Raw genomic sequence first — 17,992 nt, forward strand, 5'->3', positions numbered from 1 at the left:
ATTGGAAATATTACAGTAGATTTTTCTTGCAAAGTGACCCTGCCTGTGGGTATGTGTTAATGTGTGTGCACTACTACCCCTATGAGACGAGTGACCTTTGCAACATGCTCCTCCTCACTCACCGAGCATACACATAAATACTTCAAGTGAAGTACTTTGTGTGTTGTCGAATAATTAACTATTGGACTGATAAGGCAGGAGGGGACAGAGAAGTGAAAAGACTGAGGGGAAGAAAAAGGGAGAGGAAGGAAAGAAACACTTCAAACAGTAAAGTACAGAACTCAGCAAAGAACAAGGACGCTGAGTCAGCAGTTGCAGTTTGAGGGGAAAAGAGGAAAGCTGTGATAGTATACTAGGGTGTGCAGAGGTTCTTATTTTGTTTTTCTTGTGCAGTGGTTAAATGGACTCCATGGAGGACACACAGGTGGCCAGGACCATAGAGCTGAATGATGGCACAAGAATGCCAGTTCTGGGTCTGGGGACATGGAAGGTAGTCTCAACACTCATTCCTGTATTTTCTTTTGGCTGTTAAGAATGTTACGTTTACCTGCACACTGTTTCGCAAGATTAATGTTCTTAATTATGCCCTTTAAACAAATGCCTTTTTATGTAAAAGAATGTTTACTGAATACTGCTTAGGGAAGCTTCTGGTTTGCAGATTTGTTTTGTCATGAGATTTGTTCTGAGATGGCAACATACTGCCTCCTTTTTTAAAGGAATAGTTTAACATTTCATTAACTTAGCTTATTGTTTTCTCATCGATAGCTAGATGGGTAGATTGAAATCAATCTAATGTCGATGCATTAACAATGGAGCGAGAACCATAGTTAGCATGAAGACTGGGAAAATGCCAGCTGTCTGAAGAACAGAAATGCCTGTGAACACTTCTAAAGCTTAGTAAATCATAGCTTGTTTATTTACAATGGATTATTAGAGGCCATAGACCCAAACTCTTTGTTGCTCACCATACCAAAAACTCAAAGCCACATGTCACTATGACTTATTATTTTAACTAAATGTCTGGTCGCTTCTGTGTCTAGATGATGTGCATGCACTCTAATTTCACTGCAGGGGTAGTTAAGCTCATCTCATTCAATTTCTACCTTAAACTTGATTAAAAATCTTATAAAAATAGTGCTGGCCTTCTTGCTGGAGATAGGTGAGAAAATATAACACTTATTTCTCTGCATTCAATTTCAAGCTGTCAATTTACTTCTATTGTGCATTTGTTTCTAATGTAATACCTTTTTTCCATTACAAATACTAAGCTTAATTGTTTAAAATTTGAATCCTTGAACAAGTTTCTGCAAAATCTGTTGACTCATGTTATCCTAGCATGATTTGACAGTGTTCCACAAAGCTTTGATTTCACAGATTGCTTGACTTTCCCACAATAAAGTGCCCCAGTAAGTGTTCAATGGGGTTGAGGTCAGGTAGGGGAGACTGGGGTAAGTTGAGCCAAAGGGTAAGTTGAGCCACCCCTTGTTGCTGGGAAACAGTAAAAAACATTGATCATGTGACCAAATATTTAAGAGGAAAGCATCATTTCATGGAGTCTGTGAAGGAAAGAACCACATGGGTAAAGTGGTTCGACATTTATTTCCAAAAAAACATTTTTCACTCTTGAAAGTGAATTTAGTCATCATAAGTTTCATGAGAATTGTGTTAAGACCAAAATAGATAATTTTAAATTTGTTTCATACATCAATTGTGCCATCTGTGAGCTACAACATGAGGTCATAAACCTAGCATAAAAGTGCACCATTTTAGCTGTGGGGACTAATAAGTCAAAATGGTCACTCTGGGGTAAGTTGAGCCATTTGGCCAGGGGGAAAGTCGAGCTGGGTAGATCGAGGGAGAGATGGGGAGAGATGGAATGAGAGGAAGATGGAGGGAGGAGTTCAACGAAGATGGAGAAGCGAGGATAGATAGAGGAAGGAAGGTAGGAGGATGAGAGTGTCAGTTCAGATTGTTCAAATGTGTTACTAGTTCATAACTGACCTTACTGTCACCAAGGACACCAAGAAACTATGATTCTGGACCAAGAATTCAGTTCTAGTGTTTTCTTTCCAAAAACACAGCTGTTAATGTTCTCTTCCCAAGCGCACTTTAAGGTATTCTCATGCTAAAATGTTTTTTAACAAAACAGCTGTTTGGCAGTAATATGCAATAATAATTTAAAAAAAGTTATTGTACCTGTTGAATTGTGTATAATAAATAAAAATACACATGAATGTGAAGAAGTGACCGTTATTTAGGGAGGGAGAAGGTGAGGGAGGGGTGGGGTGGGGGTGGGGAGGAGGGTGGGGGAGAGTAGGGATACGGCTCAACTAACCCGCTCTTATGCTCAACTTACCCCATCCACGGGGTAAGTTGTGCCACAAGACCACTTTCTTTGGACATGCTATATTATCGAAACAGTTTGAAGGGATGCACAACATCCTGAAATATATGCAGATATATTAGTGAGTGACAAAACAATGATTGCCTTGATGTAGTGATCCTTAATATGAAAAATGGCTCATCTTATCCCAGTCTCCCCTAACTGGAGTCCTTAGAGTCTATGCCAGTCGTAGTGCATGCTTTCATTGAAGTAAAAGTGCAACATACTAAATACTGAGATAATCTTTAGTGTACAATATTGTAGTATTGAAATGAATAGTTATTTTTAAAGATTCAACTTTTCACTCAAATTGTTAAGCTTAAATTTTAATTTGTTATGAAAACGAATAGCACTATGTTTGAAAAAAATAATAAATAGATTAACTTCTATCTCAGACTTTTGTTTGAGTGTAGTCTAGTGGCCTAATCTTGACAAGTCTCCAGCAAAATGGCAAAAAAATGTTTTACCTTTGGATAGAGCAAGGCTAACTGAATCCCCCTTTATACAGTCTTATTCTTAATTTAAGCTAACAAACTGCTGGCTGTAGCTTCATATTTGACAGACAAACATGAGAGTGGTGTTATTCTTCTAACTCACAGCTTCTTGCTGTGAGTTAGAACTGAAAAGGGGAATAACCACTGTAACTGATATTATTACCATTAGGACCAGAACAATTAAAAAAAATATATATGGTGTGTTCCACTAACCTTGAGAAGGACAAAACTGACCACATTTCAGTGCAACAGGTTGGAAAAACACACAACAGCTCTAATCAGATCAGCCACTGTAAGCTGATGCTAAAAAATACCAGTTGATAACAATGCATATAGGTGTTTTGTCCACATATGGAAGTTGGACAGTACTGTGTGCACTGATTTGATGAGAAACAAATAAGATAGAAGAGCTTATAAACCGTATATCCTACATTTTCAAAGCTGTTACTGTGCCAAGCAGCCATCTTGGATTTTGAGGTCCGTTGAGCTGTGTCTGACTTTCTGATTCAGAAGTCTGACGTCAGGTTCGAATTGAAATTGTCGACTTGGAACTTGGTAATTCCGGCTTCCAAAGTCAAATGGAACACACCAAGAATCAGCCCCTTCTAAACTATCCATAATGCATTACATAATGTGAACAGTATATGTTGGTTATTTTGGAGGAATTAAGAGAAATAAAGGCCCATTTAAAAAATGTTTTACTTGTTGCAGTCTTCTCATCTTCCCCGCACCTCAGTCCAGGGTGCAGTAGAGGCTGCCATTGCGGCTGGCTACCGCCACATAGACACCGCTCACAGCTACAAAAATGAAACTGATATTGGCAAGGCTCTGCGATCCATGATGCAGCAGGGTGTCATCAGGCATCAGGACATGTTCATTGTCAGTAAGGTGGGTGCTGAGGAGAACAGGTGTTACAGCAGGACCAGGGTGCAACATGAGGAGGGGGAATTACATCTCACTCTGCCATACTGATACATTTAGTCAGTTTGTATAGCAGAGCACAAAAAACAACATCTGTCTAAACCTTACACATAGAAAAAAGGTTCTTCTTTGATGTTTTCTGATTTCATCAAAAACATTTTGTAGTGATTAAAAGAGAGTCCAGTATTATGTATTAATAACAAGCATTAATAAATGCTAAGATGTTTAATGTCTTTTTTGTGCTCAATATGCTGCCTTATATGTTATATATGATTATTTGTTAACCCTTGTGTTCTATACTTTGTTTTTTAAGCTGTGGGTTACCCATCATGCCCCAGAGGACATCCCGGTGTGCCTGAATAAGTCCCTGAATGATCTCCAGCTGGACTATCTGGATCTTTACCTTGTGCATTTCCCTGTTGGCCTCAAGGTTGAGCACAATATCCAAAATAATGTGGCAGAATTAAGATTATACTATCAATTAGTGATGCATGGATCAACCCATAACCCATGGGACCCACCGACTGACAACAGTGAGAAAGCAGTGTACACAGAGTCACTTCAATGTTGATGAGTGCCAGGAGAATGTCCTTGACTTTCGGAGAGATCACTGTTTCACATACCCTCCCCTCTACATGATAGTTTGAGCGGTGCTGTACATTCCAGCAACAAGCGCATCCAGGGAACGTGCTTTCAGCTCAGCTGGTGGTGTGCTCGAAGCACTTCTGATTCTGGAACTCACTTATACTCTGAGTAGGGCAGAAAGAGGGAAAGAACGAAGAGTACCAGTCTCGGTCACACAGAGCAGCAGGGTCAGGACCTCAGAGAGCAAGATGGCGCACAGTTTTGCCCTTTGTCTTTTCCTCAGTCCAAACATTTGCGAAGATATAATGCATAAAGTTGTTTTTGGGGTGGGGTTGGGTACGTGTTGAGAGGAACTACTTGCTATGTTCTAAAAATTACACTTTTGATGCAGGTTAAGAGTAATTTCTGGCTCTACATGTTTTCAAACTGTTTAGCCACACACGCCGTATTTACTTGCAAGAATTTGTGTTTCCTTTACATTTCCATATAGAAAATGGGTGATGAGCTTTTTCCAAAGAAGGATGGAAATATGCTGACCTCTGACATAGACTACATAGATGTGTGGAGGGTAAGAACATGTGCACTCTGTGTTTCAGAATGCACTGGAAGTACAGTTGTATATATAAAAATATTCATATAACAGCTAATGGAAACTCTTCAGTTTTTTATGCCAACTAAAGAAAACATAATACAAACAAAATACAAATGGTTTCCTTAAATTTGCAGCGTCTCCCTCAAAGTTAATTTGATATTGTCTTGTTTTTGATCAAACATACCTCATCCACCTAGCATGGAGAGAAGACCACAGATTAAATCACAGAAGCTTTTGAGAGGAGACTGTAGACATTTGTAACTGGCTACATTTTGTCTCATTCGCTAATCTTCCAAGAGTATTTAGAACATTAAAGCATATAATTAAAAAAATAATTCAAGACATAATTGTTGACACACACATATTCAATTCATACATGCATGCATTCACATATATATTATACATTGGCAAATATACTGTAATATACCTATAGAGACCTTTACGCTGTCTGTTGCTGTGCTTGTAGGGGATGGAAGCCCTGCAGGCCTCTGGGAAGGTGAAGAGCATCGGTGTGTCCAACTTCAACATCCTGCAGCTGAAGAGGCTTCTCGCTCTGTGCAGGGTGCCACCTGCTGTCAATCAGGTGCCACAATTTGAGTTCCTTTATTGACGTAAACAAGAGAAAGTCTTAACAAAAAAAACCTCTTTCCCTCTACCCTCACACTTCTTCAAGGATGGACCTATGTTCCATACTTTGATTTTTTGTTCAAGTATTAAGTTATTGGTTAGACCTTTTCATGATTTTTTCATGCCATTGTTAGACAATAGAAAATAAAAATTGAGATGTAGAATGGAGAATAGAGGAGGAACTCGGTTCCATTGCAGGGCTGCAATTTAGTTGCAGAAACAAGGACTTAAACAGGATGTTTGAAAATGAGTGGGGCATCATAGTAACAGCTAGAAAAGTATGTTAACAGCAAAGAATCATATGTGTTCTTACATTTCTACAAATGTTTCTAATAAAACTTTCAAATGTGTAAGTGGCATATCATGTTCACATTAAATGCACGTGTGCTGACTTTCACATTAGTAGGGGGAGGGGATGTGGTGGCATTACAGCTAAAAAAACGGCTGCCAAGAGACCACTGTGTGATATGATGTTTCATAATACGCAGAGATATCGCCAGCTGTTTTTGTGGCGGCAGGTATTGGAAATCAATCCCTGAGCTTTTCCTAATCCTAACCAAGGTGTTTTTGTGCCAAACCCTAACCAGAGCAGAAGCACAGCGTTGTCACAACATAAAATAGAAATCTGAACATAAAAATCATAAAAATGCAACATAAAGAATTGTAAAGTTTAAATATCTCCGTGGTTTACAGAAATGTACATTGTACAACATTTATTTTAGGGATAAGATGGCGTTCATATACATCACATTACAAGTGATGTCATTCTGATGTTTTCTAATGTCATTGATCAACATGTCATGTCATGAATAAGTATTTTAGATTACTGGCATAATTATCTCTTCAGCTGGTCATCATTAGACAATAGATAATGTAATGTAATATTATGTCACAAATACTTAACTCTTAAATTGTTTCAAATTTACCTGACATCATATGCTGCTACACAACATAGCATCATCACATGATGTGGTTGCATGACATCATATAATATAAAAATGAGATACACTCACATTACATTTTATACCGTGGTGCAGTTAAGGTAACGCTGCCACCAGCATCAATATGTACTGACCTTTTATTTGGTGTTATATTAATCATAGGTGGAACTACATCCCTACCTGGTGCAGAAAGACATGATAGAGTTCTGTAAATCTGAGAACATCGCCCTGACTGCCTACAGCCCCTTTGGCTCACCTGAGAGACCCCCAGAGTTGTAAGACACACAGCATAACTCACACTCTACTAACCAATTACAAATAAATCAAGAACCTTAGATGTGATCATGCTCAGAGGAAATTTAATGATCATTAGAGGGCACATTTATTAAAGTCCACTTTGGGTTTATTAACACCGCACAGTTAGCATTAGGGGAAAACATTAATAATAACTAAGAAATTGTTATGGTATATAATGTTATCTGTCCTCTTATAACTACCTCTTTGTCATCTTTATATCAGCAAAGAGGGTTCAGAGAAACAGTGCAGTTTTCCTCTGATATTATTTATTTACAAATAGGATAAATCTTGGTCACACAGTATGGAAGATATGAAACACTTATTTAACAGTGAAATACACGTCATACAGACTGCATTTTCTTGTCATCTGTATAGTAATTGTGTCAAAATTAGGGCTGTCAAACGATTAATTTTTTAAATCGCGATTAATCGCATTTTGTCCATAGTTAACTCACGATTAATCGCAAATTAATCGCAGTTTTTTTGGCACATTTTTTTCTGTTCTAAATGTACCTTGATGTATTTTTTAATGTTCTTAATACTTTTAACAACATAAGAAAGGGCAAATATGCTTGCATTATGAACATTTTTGGCGGGGGGGCTCTCTGCATCTGCCCTGTGTTTGGCTTGCAAGTGATATTTGAGACTCAATGTACTTCGATGGTAAGTCATTTCATGTCGATAGTACATGCAGATAACTTTTGTCCTATCGACCGAACCATCTGGCAGTGTTTCGAAAGTAGTTTGCCGTTCATACCGTAAATGACCAAACAATATACGGGTTTCAATTATCCACAGGGTCCCTTTAAACGCCGGTGCAGATGTATATTTTGGTAAATAACCGCCGGTTCCAAATAAATATCGGGTCTAATTTTTTATTTTTTTTTAAATTAAGGAAGAAGAGGTGTCCACTGACACTGCACGTTTTTCTTCTTCGCCTTTTTCACGCAGTGTGCTGCTTTCTGTCAGTCAGTATCACACTGATGATCGCCATGGCTCCGGTGCAGCAAAACAATAAAAAGTACCACTTGAAATTCAAACTTTCTGTTAAAATATGCAGAGGAAAACTCGGGAGAAGCAGCCGCTAGATGTTTCTCTGTCGACCAGAAGAGAGTGAGAGAAACGGAGCTTGAGCGTCTGTCCGAGGAGGACAGCAACAGGGCCAGGCTGCCTGCTGGAGGGAGGAAGAAGGCTAGCGAGGAGCCTGAGATAAACATGCGGGGATGAGTTATCAGCAAACGGGCACGCCACGAGAGAGTGTCCCGCAGAAAGTTCGGTAGTGTTGGAAATATATTCACAGATTCGAACTTCCCGGATCAATAACTCATAAGTGAAACCTTTTTAAAACACAAACGACGGCTCTTTTCTACCGTAGTAAGGAAGACAACGAGCTACAACCGTATTTTCATCAAAACGAGCGTCTGGACATTAACTCTGGTCTGTATGGTCAGCCGGCTGTGAGACGAGGGCGCAGGGATCGTCTACAAAGTGCAACACCGAAAAGAGAAACTAGAAAAAATTCAATAACTTCAGTATTATTCAGAGTGTAGTGTCACCAAAATCACTCCACACACCAGTGGTCTCCTGCTGGTTATTCTACATTTTTTTGTTTGGAAAAAATGTGCTTTGCCATAATTTGGGGGAATTTCTATTGGGAGAAATATTCAATAACACTAATATTCAGTGAGGTGTCACAAAAATCAACTCACCCTAACCCTACTTAACAAAAACTACTTTCTAATGTAACTTTAACTTGATTTTGGTATATAAAAATGTTTTAATACACAATCCATGTCTTATTATAAATTAGGATGTTATGGTGTCAGTCTGAAAGGTAAATCAACACATTTTACCCAGTGGCCTTGGTGCCCCTGAAAAAAAAGTGAAGGCCAAATGGACTTGCCCCTAAAATGACAAAATTCCCACCCTGACTGCATGCATTCCCACTAGTAAGCTACAGTTACTCTATGTAAGCTGAGTCCAAGTTGTCTCTAAGAGAGTCTCTAGAGTGTGAAATATTGCACATTGCCTCAGCCTGCAATAAAACGGTGGTCAATTCATGATACTTTCTCATCTCCTAATTTTTATACTTAATAATACAATGTCAATGTTGTGTAAGAGGAATCATTAATCAAATATATGAAAATTACACAAGACAACAATATAGAAAAATTTATGGATTTGACGCTGTGATCGGTGATCGGCAATATCAGGATCGGCAGATACTGCTTTCGGTGATCGGTGATTGGCCCCAAAAATCCTGATCGGTGCATCTCTATAGATTACCCGTTACTGAGAAAAATCCATACTCGCACGTGTGCTCCCTTTTTATTTTTTCTACTCGCACAATCTATTTTTAGGCGCATATGCGAGTAAAATGCTCGCACTGTACAGCCTTGAGTGGTGTCATTTACATTTGTGTTTGTGTCTGTTTGCGTGCGTTTACATGTGCGTGTGTGCTGTATAGGATTTGAAGGATGTCAAAGAAAAGAAAACTGGATATAAGAGACTTCTTTAGGAGTCAAAGTGTAAGTTACTTCAAGGGTGTATAGGTAGAGGCTCAACAATAATTTAATGCCAAAGAGATACACTTTTTTAAAGTTATTTTTAATTCTTATTTTCATGTATTTGTGTAGAAGTGAGCAACGGTTTAAAAACACAAATGAAGAAACTTTGTGGTGGAAATACAATAAAACCTCACATTCTAGATGATCATGTAATTTTATAATTATAAAATATAATTAATTAATATTAAGTTATATTAATATTTAGTAAAATCCTTTTTGCTCAGGCAATAACTGTACCATCAAGCTCTATGATCATTGTATCCCTAATGTATCTGTTCATATGTCATGCATCAACATATTTTTGTAAGGTGACAGACAGCAGAGGGGCTGGAGGAGATGGAGGAGAGGCCAGAGAAGGTAGAGGAAGAGAGGCAGGAGGAGGTAGAGAATAAGAGGCTGGAGCAGATAAAGGAAGAGAGGCTGGAGGAGATGGAGGAGGAAAGGCCAGAGAAGGTAGAGGAAGAGAGGCAGGAGGAGGTAGAGAAGGAGAGGCTGGAGCAGATGAAGGAAGCGAGGCTGGAGGAGATGGAGGAGGAGAGGCCAGAGAAGGTAGAGAAAGAGAAGCTGGAGGAGATAGAGGAGGAGAAGCTTGAGGAGATGTAGGAGAAGCTGAAGGAGAGGCTGGAAATTCACAGGTGAGGTTAAAATTTATGATGGATCTGATAGTCATGAGATTCAGCACTGTGACAAATCTAAATAGCAATGCTTCACCCATGTGGCTTTAAAACTCTTCGAAGTTGCCTCTTTGTCTTTCATTAGTTGCTTTAACCTATAACATCTGCATGATGTGAAATTACGATTGCTTGTGTAAAAAAACGTCAACTTTCAGGAGTGCTGCCTTGGAGCACTTTTGTGTCCCCACCAATCTCAAAATCAAACCTACTACCTTGAGGTTAACACAGTGTAACCCTCTGCTATTTAAACGGCAGATAAACACAGAAGAGCACAATTGCACATGCAATTATCAGGGACACAAGGCACAACATAACCGTGAGGGATTTTTTATAGTGGAGTCCCAAACAATCACAGCTTACCTACAGGAGTAGACTTGCTCACCTTTATGGGCAGCAAGCCAAGCCTCCTAAGGTCAGTGACATGACTGTTTTTATATGGCCTTGAGGATAGGTACATGATAGCATCAGTCAAGGAAAAGACCGTGGCAGCGGTCTGAGTGAGGTCGAAATATATCTACAAGTTAACTCAAGGTAATTCTGCATTTAATTTGGTCACCACTTGCTATAACTTCAAGGAGAGAGTCAGAGAGTGATGAAGCCGGCGAATGAGACTAAATGTAACGTGATTAAAACTTAAAAACATTACCTTATCCATAAATATTTGTGCCTGAGTCAGGCAGATACATTTACATCAGAAGTGATGGTTGTTTAATGTCATTTACACCACTAGTGAAGCACATTTTTTGCCTTGTATTACTTGCATAAGGGATCATTCTAGTTTATTCTTGATACTTGTATTTAGCCACCCCAAACAGACAGATTTCTGTACATTACTCTTAAGCAAGCAAGCAACAGCAATTAGTGTGGGTGTATGCGTCGTTGTGTTTGAATTTAGTTCAGTCACCGTAGTCAGAGTCATTTCTTGCTATATGCAGACTATGCGGGTGCATAGGGCCCCCTCAAGTTGCAAGTCCGGCCTCAATATATGAGACGTGTCCCTACGGAAAAGTTGTGAAAAGTAGCCTACCTCCCACTTTTTTTCCTAGCACCACCGCTAAGGTTCTAGGTGAGCCAAGGTGACACGTACGCCCGCTGATTGGTCAGATCTTCTCTCTACCAATTGGTCAGGTCTGGTCTCTTAGCGAGGAGAGGTGAGGCAAGTTGCGCTGAGCCGCCGGTATCAGTCATTCACAGCATGGCATCAAAACGAACCTATTCATCTGGTTCAGAAAAAGAAAAAAGAAGAAACCAGATGAAGAAAAATGCTCACAGGAAAATGGTAAGGTTTTTTTTTAATGATGTGGGTTGAGGGGGGAGCTTTAATGCTGAATTTCTAGCTAGCTTAAGTGTTTGCTTTAGGAAAAGGCTCAAATAAAATGTATGTCACATGTGACGTTTGGGAGGGAGGGTGTCTGTCACGTCTGCTATATCCTTGTCCAGTGGGAGCTGCTGTTCCGTAATAGACCTCCTATGTAACATTACTTTAAGATTATTTTTATGATTAATTTATCAATTTAAGTGTGTCCTCAGTTTATAGGTCTCAAATGTGAAGTGTGCTAAACAACACCAATACATAAAGGCCTATTGTGGATTATTATGGACTATTGCGGCAGTGGATTATTGCTCTGAGTGGATTATTGTTAACTCTGCTCTGTCTTTACCACATTTATTAGAATATTTATTGTGACAATATAATTTGAACGAATTTGCCTACATTCCTTTAGTTATGTTTTTGATGTATTACTTTGTTTTATTTGGAATAATCATAATAGCAAAAATTAAAGTAAATTTAAAGTAAACTATACTATATATGACCATTAGTTCTGCCCATAGAATATATGTTAATGCCATATCATCAGTTAGGCACAAGTTGTCCACTTTCCACTCCCTGTGAAATATACACAAAAATATTCCTTCAGTATCACATAGATATCACATGTGCTCATCAGTCATTTATCTTTGTTTTATAACTCTAACAAGTACAATGTGTTTGAAATTAAGTGCATGCTTTAAAGGGACACTGTACTGTATAATACAATGTTTAATATAAAGACAGATTATGAATTTCTGCATTAGTGTAACATAACTCAATTGTATAGTATGAATATTAGCTTAGGATCTATTTTGCTCGGTAACCTGAGGAGTTTTGTCTTTGCAGGAGCAATTCTGAAATATTTTGGAGCCGCGGACGAGGAAGCAGCACGGCCGTCTTCAGCACCACTGAACCAGGATGTTTAAGTTTAAAAATATTTTATAATTTAAAATAAACTTCTTTGAGGAACACTGCATCAGTTTCATTTATCGACCTATAGAGGATCCCCATTGTTTACATTGTATTAACATGTTCTATCAGTTCAACTTGCTTGGGTGGGTCAACTTAAGATGTTTGATTTTAATTTGAGAGAGGTTTTCACGATTCTAGCCTGTTTTCCATTAAAATGTAACAAGATTGTTGCATCTTTTTGGATCACCTGAAAAGGTTTGGGATCTATCCATCGTAGTTTGACAAAATAGAGGCCCCGAAACAGCATCTTGCATAGGGCCCACAAAAAGACAGAAACGGCCCTGACCGTAGTCTAGTTCTCCCTCTTCTTCTCCCCTCCCCTCTCCCCTCAAGTACAATATATTTCCACTCCAGCGCCAGTCAGAAGTCTGCATTACATTAAAAAAAACATGCTATGGTGGAAATTCTTATTTCAACTTTGAGAGAAGTGAACAAATAAAAGATGAATCAACAAAAGATTGTCTTTGTATTATTTAGTAAAATTGCAAAATAGAAAAATAGAGAATACCAGAGTCAATACATTTCAGCTGAAAGGTCAGCGTTCTTCACACCATTAATAATAATATTTGAAGTAAAGGGTAATGATAATTTTGCTACTACACACCAAACAATGGAGGTTATTGGTGCAGATCACTGCTGCAATTAGCAGTCATCTTTATTAAGGAGTGAAGGGAAAGCCATTTTTGAATCTTGAAATCAAAAAGTAATCTCTAAGCTCCCTTGTCAGAAAACACTCCAGATCAGAGCAGAATCCAATGTGACTCAAGGTGTTTATTCTCTAGAAGGTCTGGCTCTGCATGTGTGCACTCTGTTTCCCAAGCCACACAACACTTGGCAAATGTATTTAGTTTTGTTTTTAATGAGAGACCACTACATATTGTGAATTTACTTATGACACAGTATATGCATACATAAAAATAAATACATATTGCTGTGGCTTATGTGAATTTTCAATCTTCCATAGTTCAGAAGTGTGCATAACGCCAACATATAAAGTAATACTTGCTGTAGATTATTCCCAAAGAAAACTCTTCTGTCCAACTTTGTCTACTTTGTACACCTCAGATCACAAAGGATAAGCAGATAAGGATCCTTGGCTCTACCACTTTTAGAACTTTGGATGTTGTGTAGGGTAATACTGATGTAGTCTGACTTTGCGAGGATAAGAATAGCAGGGCTCACAACCCCTAGCCTTAATGTTAAGCCTTATCTAGTATCCTACCTCCGCTTGAGTTCAGTAAGAAGTAGTCTGATGAAATCCACAGTTCATACAGAAAAATATGAGCACAACTGACTGTAGATGGTAGGTGAGGTTCTCTGAAGCAGAGTAAAATGAGCTGCTCTATTAGCGTTGAGAAATATGAAGCAATGACTTTGGCAGAAATTTATTTTGACTACCTGTTTGAGTTCTGAATTTAAAAAATCTAAAATCCTTTACTAGTCTTTTTTATCTTCCCTGTCTTCAGGTTCAGAGGAGAAACCGATCCACATAAGCTCCTGGATGATCCAGTTGTAGCAGATATAGCCAAGAAGCACAGACACAGCCCTGCACAGGTCAGTGTGATTCACTGAACTGTAAGTGTGTGTGTGTGTGTGTGTGTGTGTATTCCTTTGTCAGTAATGCTGGTGTTGTCCTAGGTACTGCTGAGGTACCACGTGCAGCAGGGTATTGCAGTCATCCCTAAGAGTGACAAACCTCACCACATCCTTGAAAACACGAAGGTAAAATTCGATCATTGCTGCATCTATATGCTTTTTTCTTGTCTTCCCTTTTCAGGGGTGTCAATCTTACGGCCCGCGGGCAGGGTTTAATCTGGCCCGCGAGATGATTTTGCAAAGAGTAAAAATAACAGAAAAGTCTGCAATTTTTCAATAAAAGAAACTGCTATTTCAAATGTGTCCACTGAGAGTCGCTGTTCATGCTGGAGCTGGGAGTTCTACGAAAGGCCTGTCTTTATTCATACGTGCTCGTTTGGTGTCACCTTTACCCTCTGTCGCACCCTCATTACCCAAAATGGCTTTGTTGAAGAAGAGAAAAGTGGACACAGAGTGCAGAGCTTTCCACGAAAAATTTACCTTTTCCTATTTATTCACGGAGGTGAATGGAAAACCTGTGTGTTTGGTGTGTTCACAGCAAGTTTCAGTGCTGAAAGAATATAATATTCGACGGCACTATGAGACTCATCTTGCCTAAAAATATACCAGCTTGCAACTGACAACTGAGAAGACAGAAGATAAATGAATTGTTAGCGGGTCTGAAGAAACAGCAGTCTGTTTTTACCCGTAGCCGAGATATCAGTGATGCAGCAGTGAAGGCTAGCTACCTTATTGCTAGCGAAATAGCAACATCATCAAAGCCGTACTGTGACGGTGAGTTCGTGAAAACATGCATGCTGAAGGCGGCCGAGGTCGTGTGCCCTGAGAAGCGGCAGACTTTTGCTAACATTAGCCTGACGAGAAACTCCGTGGCAGATATGATTTCGGATTTTTCGGCGGATTTGGACAGCCAGCTGAAGCACAAAGTCAAGTCATTTGTTGCATTTTCGGTTGCAATTGATGAGAGCACGGACATTACGAATGTTGCCCAACTCGCCATATTCATTCGTGGTGTTGATGAGACTCTTTGACTGTCACCGAGGAGTTCCTGGAGTTGGTGCCTATGACGGATACCACAACAGCAAATGACATTTTCAACTCTCTCGTCGGAGCCCTGGACAGGGTCGGAGTGGACTGGGCCCGTGCTGTCAGCCTGGCTATAGATGGCGCACCATCAATGATCGGGAAAAAAGCAGGTGTTGTGACAAATTTCAGAGAGAAAGTACAGACTGCAAATGGAGGACGTGATTTTTGGACATTTCACTGTATTTTGCACCAGGAGGCATTGTGTTGCAAGTCGTTAAAAATGGATCGTTAAAAGTGGTTGTCCGAACTGTTAATTTTTATTCGTTCCAAAGGTCTGAATCATCGTCAGTTTGACAGCCTTCTCAGAAGTTATGCAGGATCTAGCATTTATGGTGGATATTACAGGGCACTTGAATAACCTGAACAAAACACTGCAAGGCCGCAAAAAAATTGTCACACAGTATTATGACAGCATACGCGCCTTCAAGTTGAAGCTGACTTTGTGGGAGACACAACTTTCGGGTGGTGACCCTGCTCATTTTCCCTGTCTCAAAGATGAGTGTGCGCCCAGAGTTAATGTTGACATCACTAGGTACAAAGATAAGATCACGGGATTGCTGCGAGAGTTTGAGCCACGGTTTCAGATTTTTGGTGAACTTAAGACAGATTTCACAGTTTTTTGCTCGCCATTCACAGTCAACGCCTCTGATCTGCCAGTCAACATCCAACTTGAAATAATTGACTTGCAGTGTGATTCAGATTTAAAGGACAAATTTGCCTCAGCGGGCTTGGACACATTTTATCAGTTTCTCCTGCCAGGTTACCCCAAAACTGCTGCAAATGTTTTGTCCATGTTTGGGACTACCTATCTTTGTTAAGAAGTTTTCTCTGTAATGAGCATCAATAAAACAAAGCTGCGCTCAAGGCTCACACACAAACACTTCAATGACATCCTGAAATTGGCTGCTACTCAGGATATGACGCCTGATATTGATGCACTTGTGAAGGTTAAACGATGCAAAGTTTCAGGAGCAGATAAAACAGTGAGTAACCCTGCTTAATGTAAAATGCTGCTTCAGACACTTTTGCAGCCTTTAGAGTTCTGTAAAAATTCATGCTTGCTGTGGAAATATACTCTGAACATTGTGCAATATCATGTCAGTCGGCAGCAGAGTTTGGTTCGGTGGAACCCTGTTCATGCATTGCCACAACTGATACAGTATGTTTTTTTTTAAATGTTTTGTTGTATTAACTGTACACATTACAAGGCATTGGGGTAAAGCAACCCTCTTTAATAGTTTCCACCTACTTCAGTTTGTATGGTGTGGTGTGTAAGTTCAGATGGTCAGGAATACTACACAGATGTGGAAATGAGAGTACATTTATAATAATTTCTAGATCTTGACAAGTTGTTTGATCCTAAAGTAAAATACTATATTGGTCAATTCCAGATACCTGTGACTGACTATTTTGTGCCTTTGTAGATACACTGTGACCTGTAAGTGCTAATTCAGATGAGTAAATGATAAACTGAGGCATTATATTGTTGAAATTGTACAAATTTTTCTTAAAAAATGTCAGGTTGACGGGGCATGCAGGTGGTCAAGTGGTTAGAGCGCATGCCATATACGCAGACGATCCCGGTTCGATTCCGGCCGGAGGTCCTTTGCTGCATGTCACATCCCCCTCTCTCTCTCCCATATTTCCTATCTGTCTGCTGCTTAATAAAGGTGTCTATGCTGGAAAAAATCTTAAAAAAAAAAATAATAATAATGTCAGGTTGTTAACAAGTTTTGTAAAAAGATTGTTTTGATTGTTGTGACCAAAGATGAGCATTTTCAGAATGTACTACTTTTTTGCACTAAAAAAAAGTGGAACATTTGAAGTTGTGCTATGATTTACTGGTCGGCCCACCAGTAAATCATAGCACAACTTCAATTTGGCTGTATGTGGCCCCTGACCTAAAATGAGTTTGACACCCCTGCTTTAGGTAGTAAAATCATCAAATTCCTAACAATACTGTAATACTAAGCAACAGTAGAAAGGGTATTGATTATAGTATACACTACTCTTTATAGATCCTTCATATTCCATTACATTTTAATCTTATTTCTTAAGACATTATGCAAATTATTATCAACAGGAATTACTTAGGTCACAAATACATGTTTGTTTGTTTTTCATTTAAATTCCATGCAACAAGAAAATTGCAATAACCTAAAATTTCAAGCGCACCTAAGTGACCAATGAAAATGATGCACTTGATAGATTTTGGGGAGGAGAAACTATAATCATCTGCATAGCTGTCTGTAAAACCCAGTTGTCAAAATCAGTTTCATTGTTTGTGGTGTTTTGTGCAGATCTTTGATTTCAGTCTGACTGAGGAAGACATGAGAGCTCTGAGAGGACTGGACCGAGGGTGGAGAGCCTGTATGTTGGAAGAGTAAGTTTACACAAAGCCATTGTGGCAATAGTTGTCTGCAAGGTGAAGATATCCCCGTAGTCTGGCATGATTTTTCTGTTTTTCAGAGTCAAGTCTCATCCATACTACCCCTTTGTTTGAGGCTACCAGGGGAGTGAAGATAGACACGACAGCAACCTGGATCTACTATAACCAGACCACCAACATACAGCCTACCTACAGCATCACACACTGCCATTCATCAGTGACATGTTTACCTGAAGATTCAGTCTTCAAATATGAATGTAATGAATGTGACAAATATCAGGGCACTGATAAGCTCTTTTCTATTTGACTTAAAACTGTGATGATCTTCTCTAAAGAATAAAATACTATACATTTGTTTTCACACAATAATTATTTTTTTATTTGACAATTTCACTAAAAAACAGTTTAACAAAATAATCTGGAAAAAGATTTGAATAAAATATGAACACATAATTTAATTACATAAAGTTTCTGTTAATGTGTGTCATGGTAGGCTTCTCTAAATAGATCTAAAAGCATGTAATGTGCTTTGGTGGGAGACATATGGGTCAAGCCT

At 39.0% G+C, this 17,992-nt stretch overlaps 1 protein-coding gene across 3 annotated transcripts; it reads left to right on the forward strand.

The window, feature by feature from the left end:
- The first annotated feature begins 150 nt into the window (after positions 1 to 150).
- On the forward strand, positions 151 to 17,802 carry LOC115586319 (aldo-keto reductase family 1 member B1). Of its 3 annotated transcripts, XM_030425257.1 has the most exons (10): positions 151 to 490; positions 3,589 to 3,765; positions 4,112 to 4,228; positions 4,874 to 4,951; positions 5,442 to 5,558; positions 6,706 to 6,818; positions 13,832 to 13,919; positions 14,004 to 14,087; positions 17,348 to 17,430; positions 17,517 to 17,802. In XM_030425257.1, exons 1-10 carry the CDS (start codon positions 401 to 403, stop codon positions 17,548 to 17,550), a joined length of 981 nt encoding a protein of 326 aa, XP_030281117.1. In that variant the 5' UTR covers positions 151 to 400; the 3' UTR covers positions 17,551 to 17,802. The 3 variants fall into 3 exon arrangements, with proteins under 3 accessions (XP_030281117.1, XP_030281118.1, XP_030281119.1); XM_030425258.1 differs by lacking the exon at positions 4,874 to 4,951 and having other exon boundaries at positions 152 to 490; XM_030425259.1 differs by lacking the exon at positions 3,589 to 3,765 and having other exon boundaries at positions 152 to 490.
- Positions 17,803 to 17,992: the final 190 nt, after the last annotated feature.

The sequence above is a fragment of the Sparus aurata genome, chromosome 8 (genome assembly GCF_900880675.1).
Source record: "Sparus aurata chromosome 8, fSpaAur1.1, whole genome shotgun sequence".
Classification (NCBI taxonomy): Eukaryota; Metazoa; Chordata; class Actinopteri; order Spariformes; family Sparidae; genus Sparus; species Sparus aurata.

Excerpts from the sequence above, each read along its gene's own strand:
- LOC115586319 (XM_030425257.1), top strand. The coding sequence starts at position 401 with ATGGACTCCATGGAGGACACACAGGTGGCCAGGACCATAGAGCTGAAT. Across the intron at positions 6,819-13,831 it reads CCTGAGAGACCCCCAGAGTT|GTTCAGAGGAGAAACCGATC; the intron begins GTAAGACACACA and ends CCCTGTCTTCAG. Across the intron at positions 14,088-17,347 it reads ACATCCTTGAAAACACGAAG|ATCTTTGATTTCAGTCTGAC; the intron begins GTAAAATTCGAT and ends TGTTTTGTGCAG.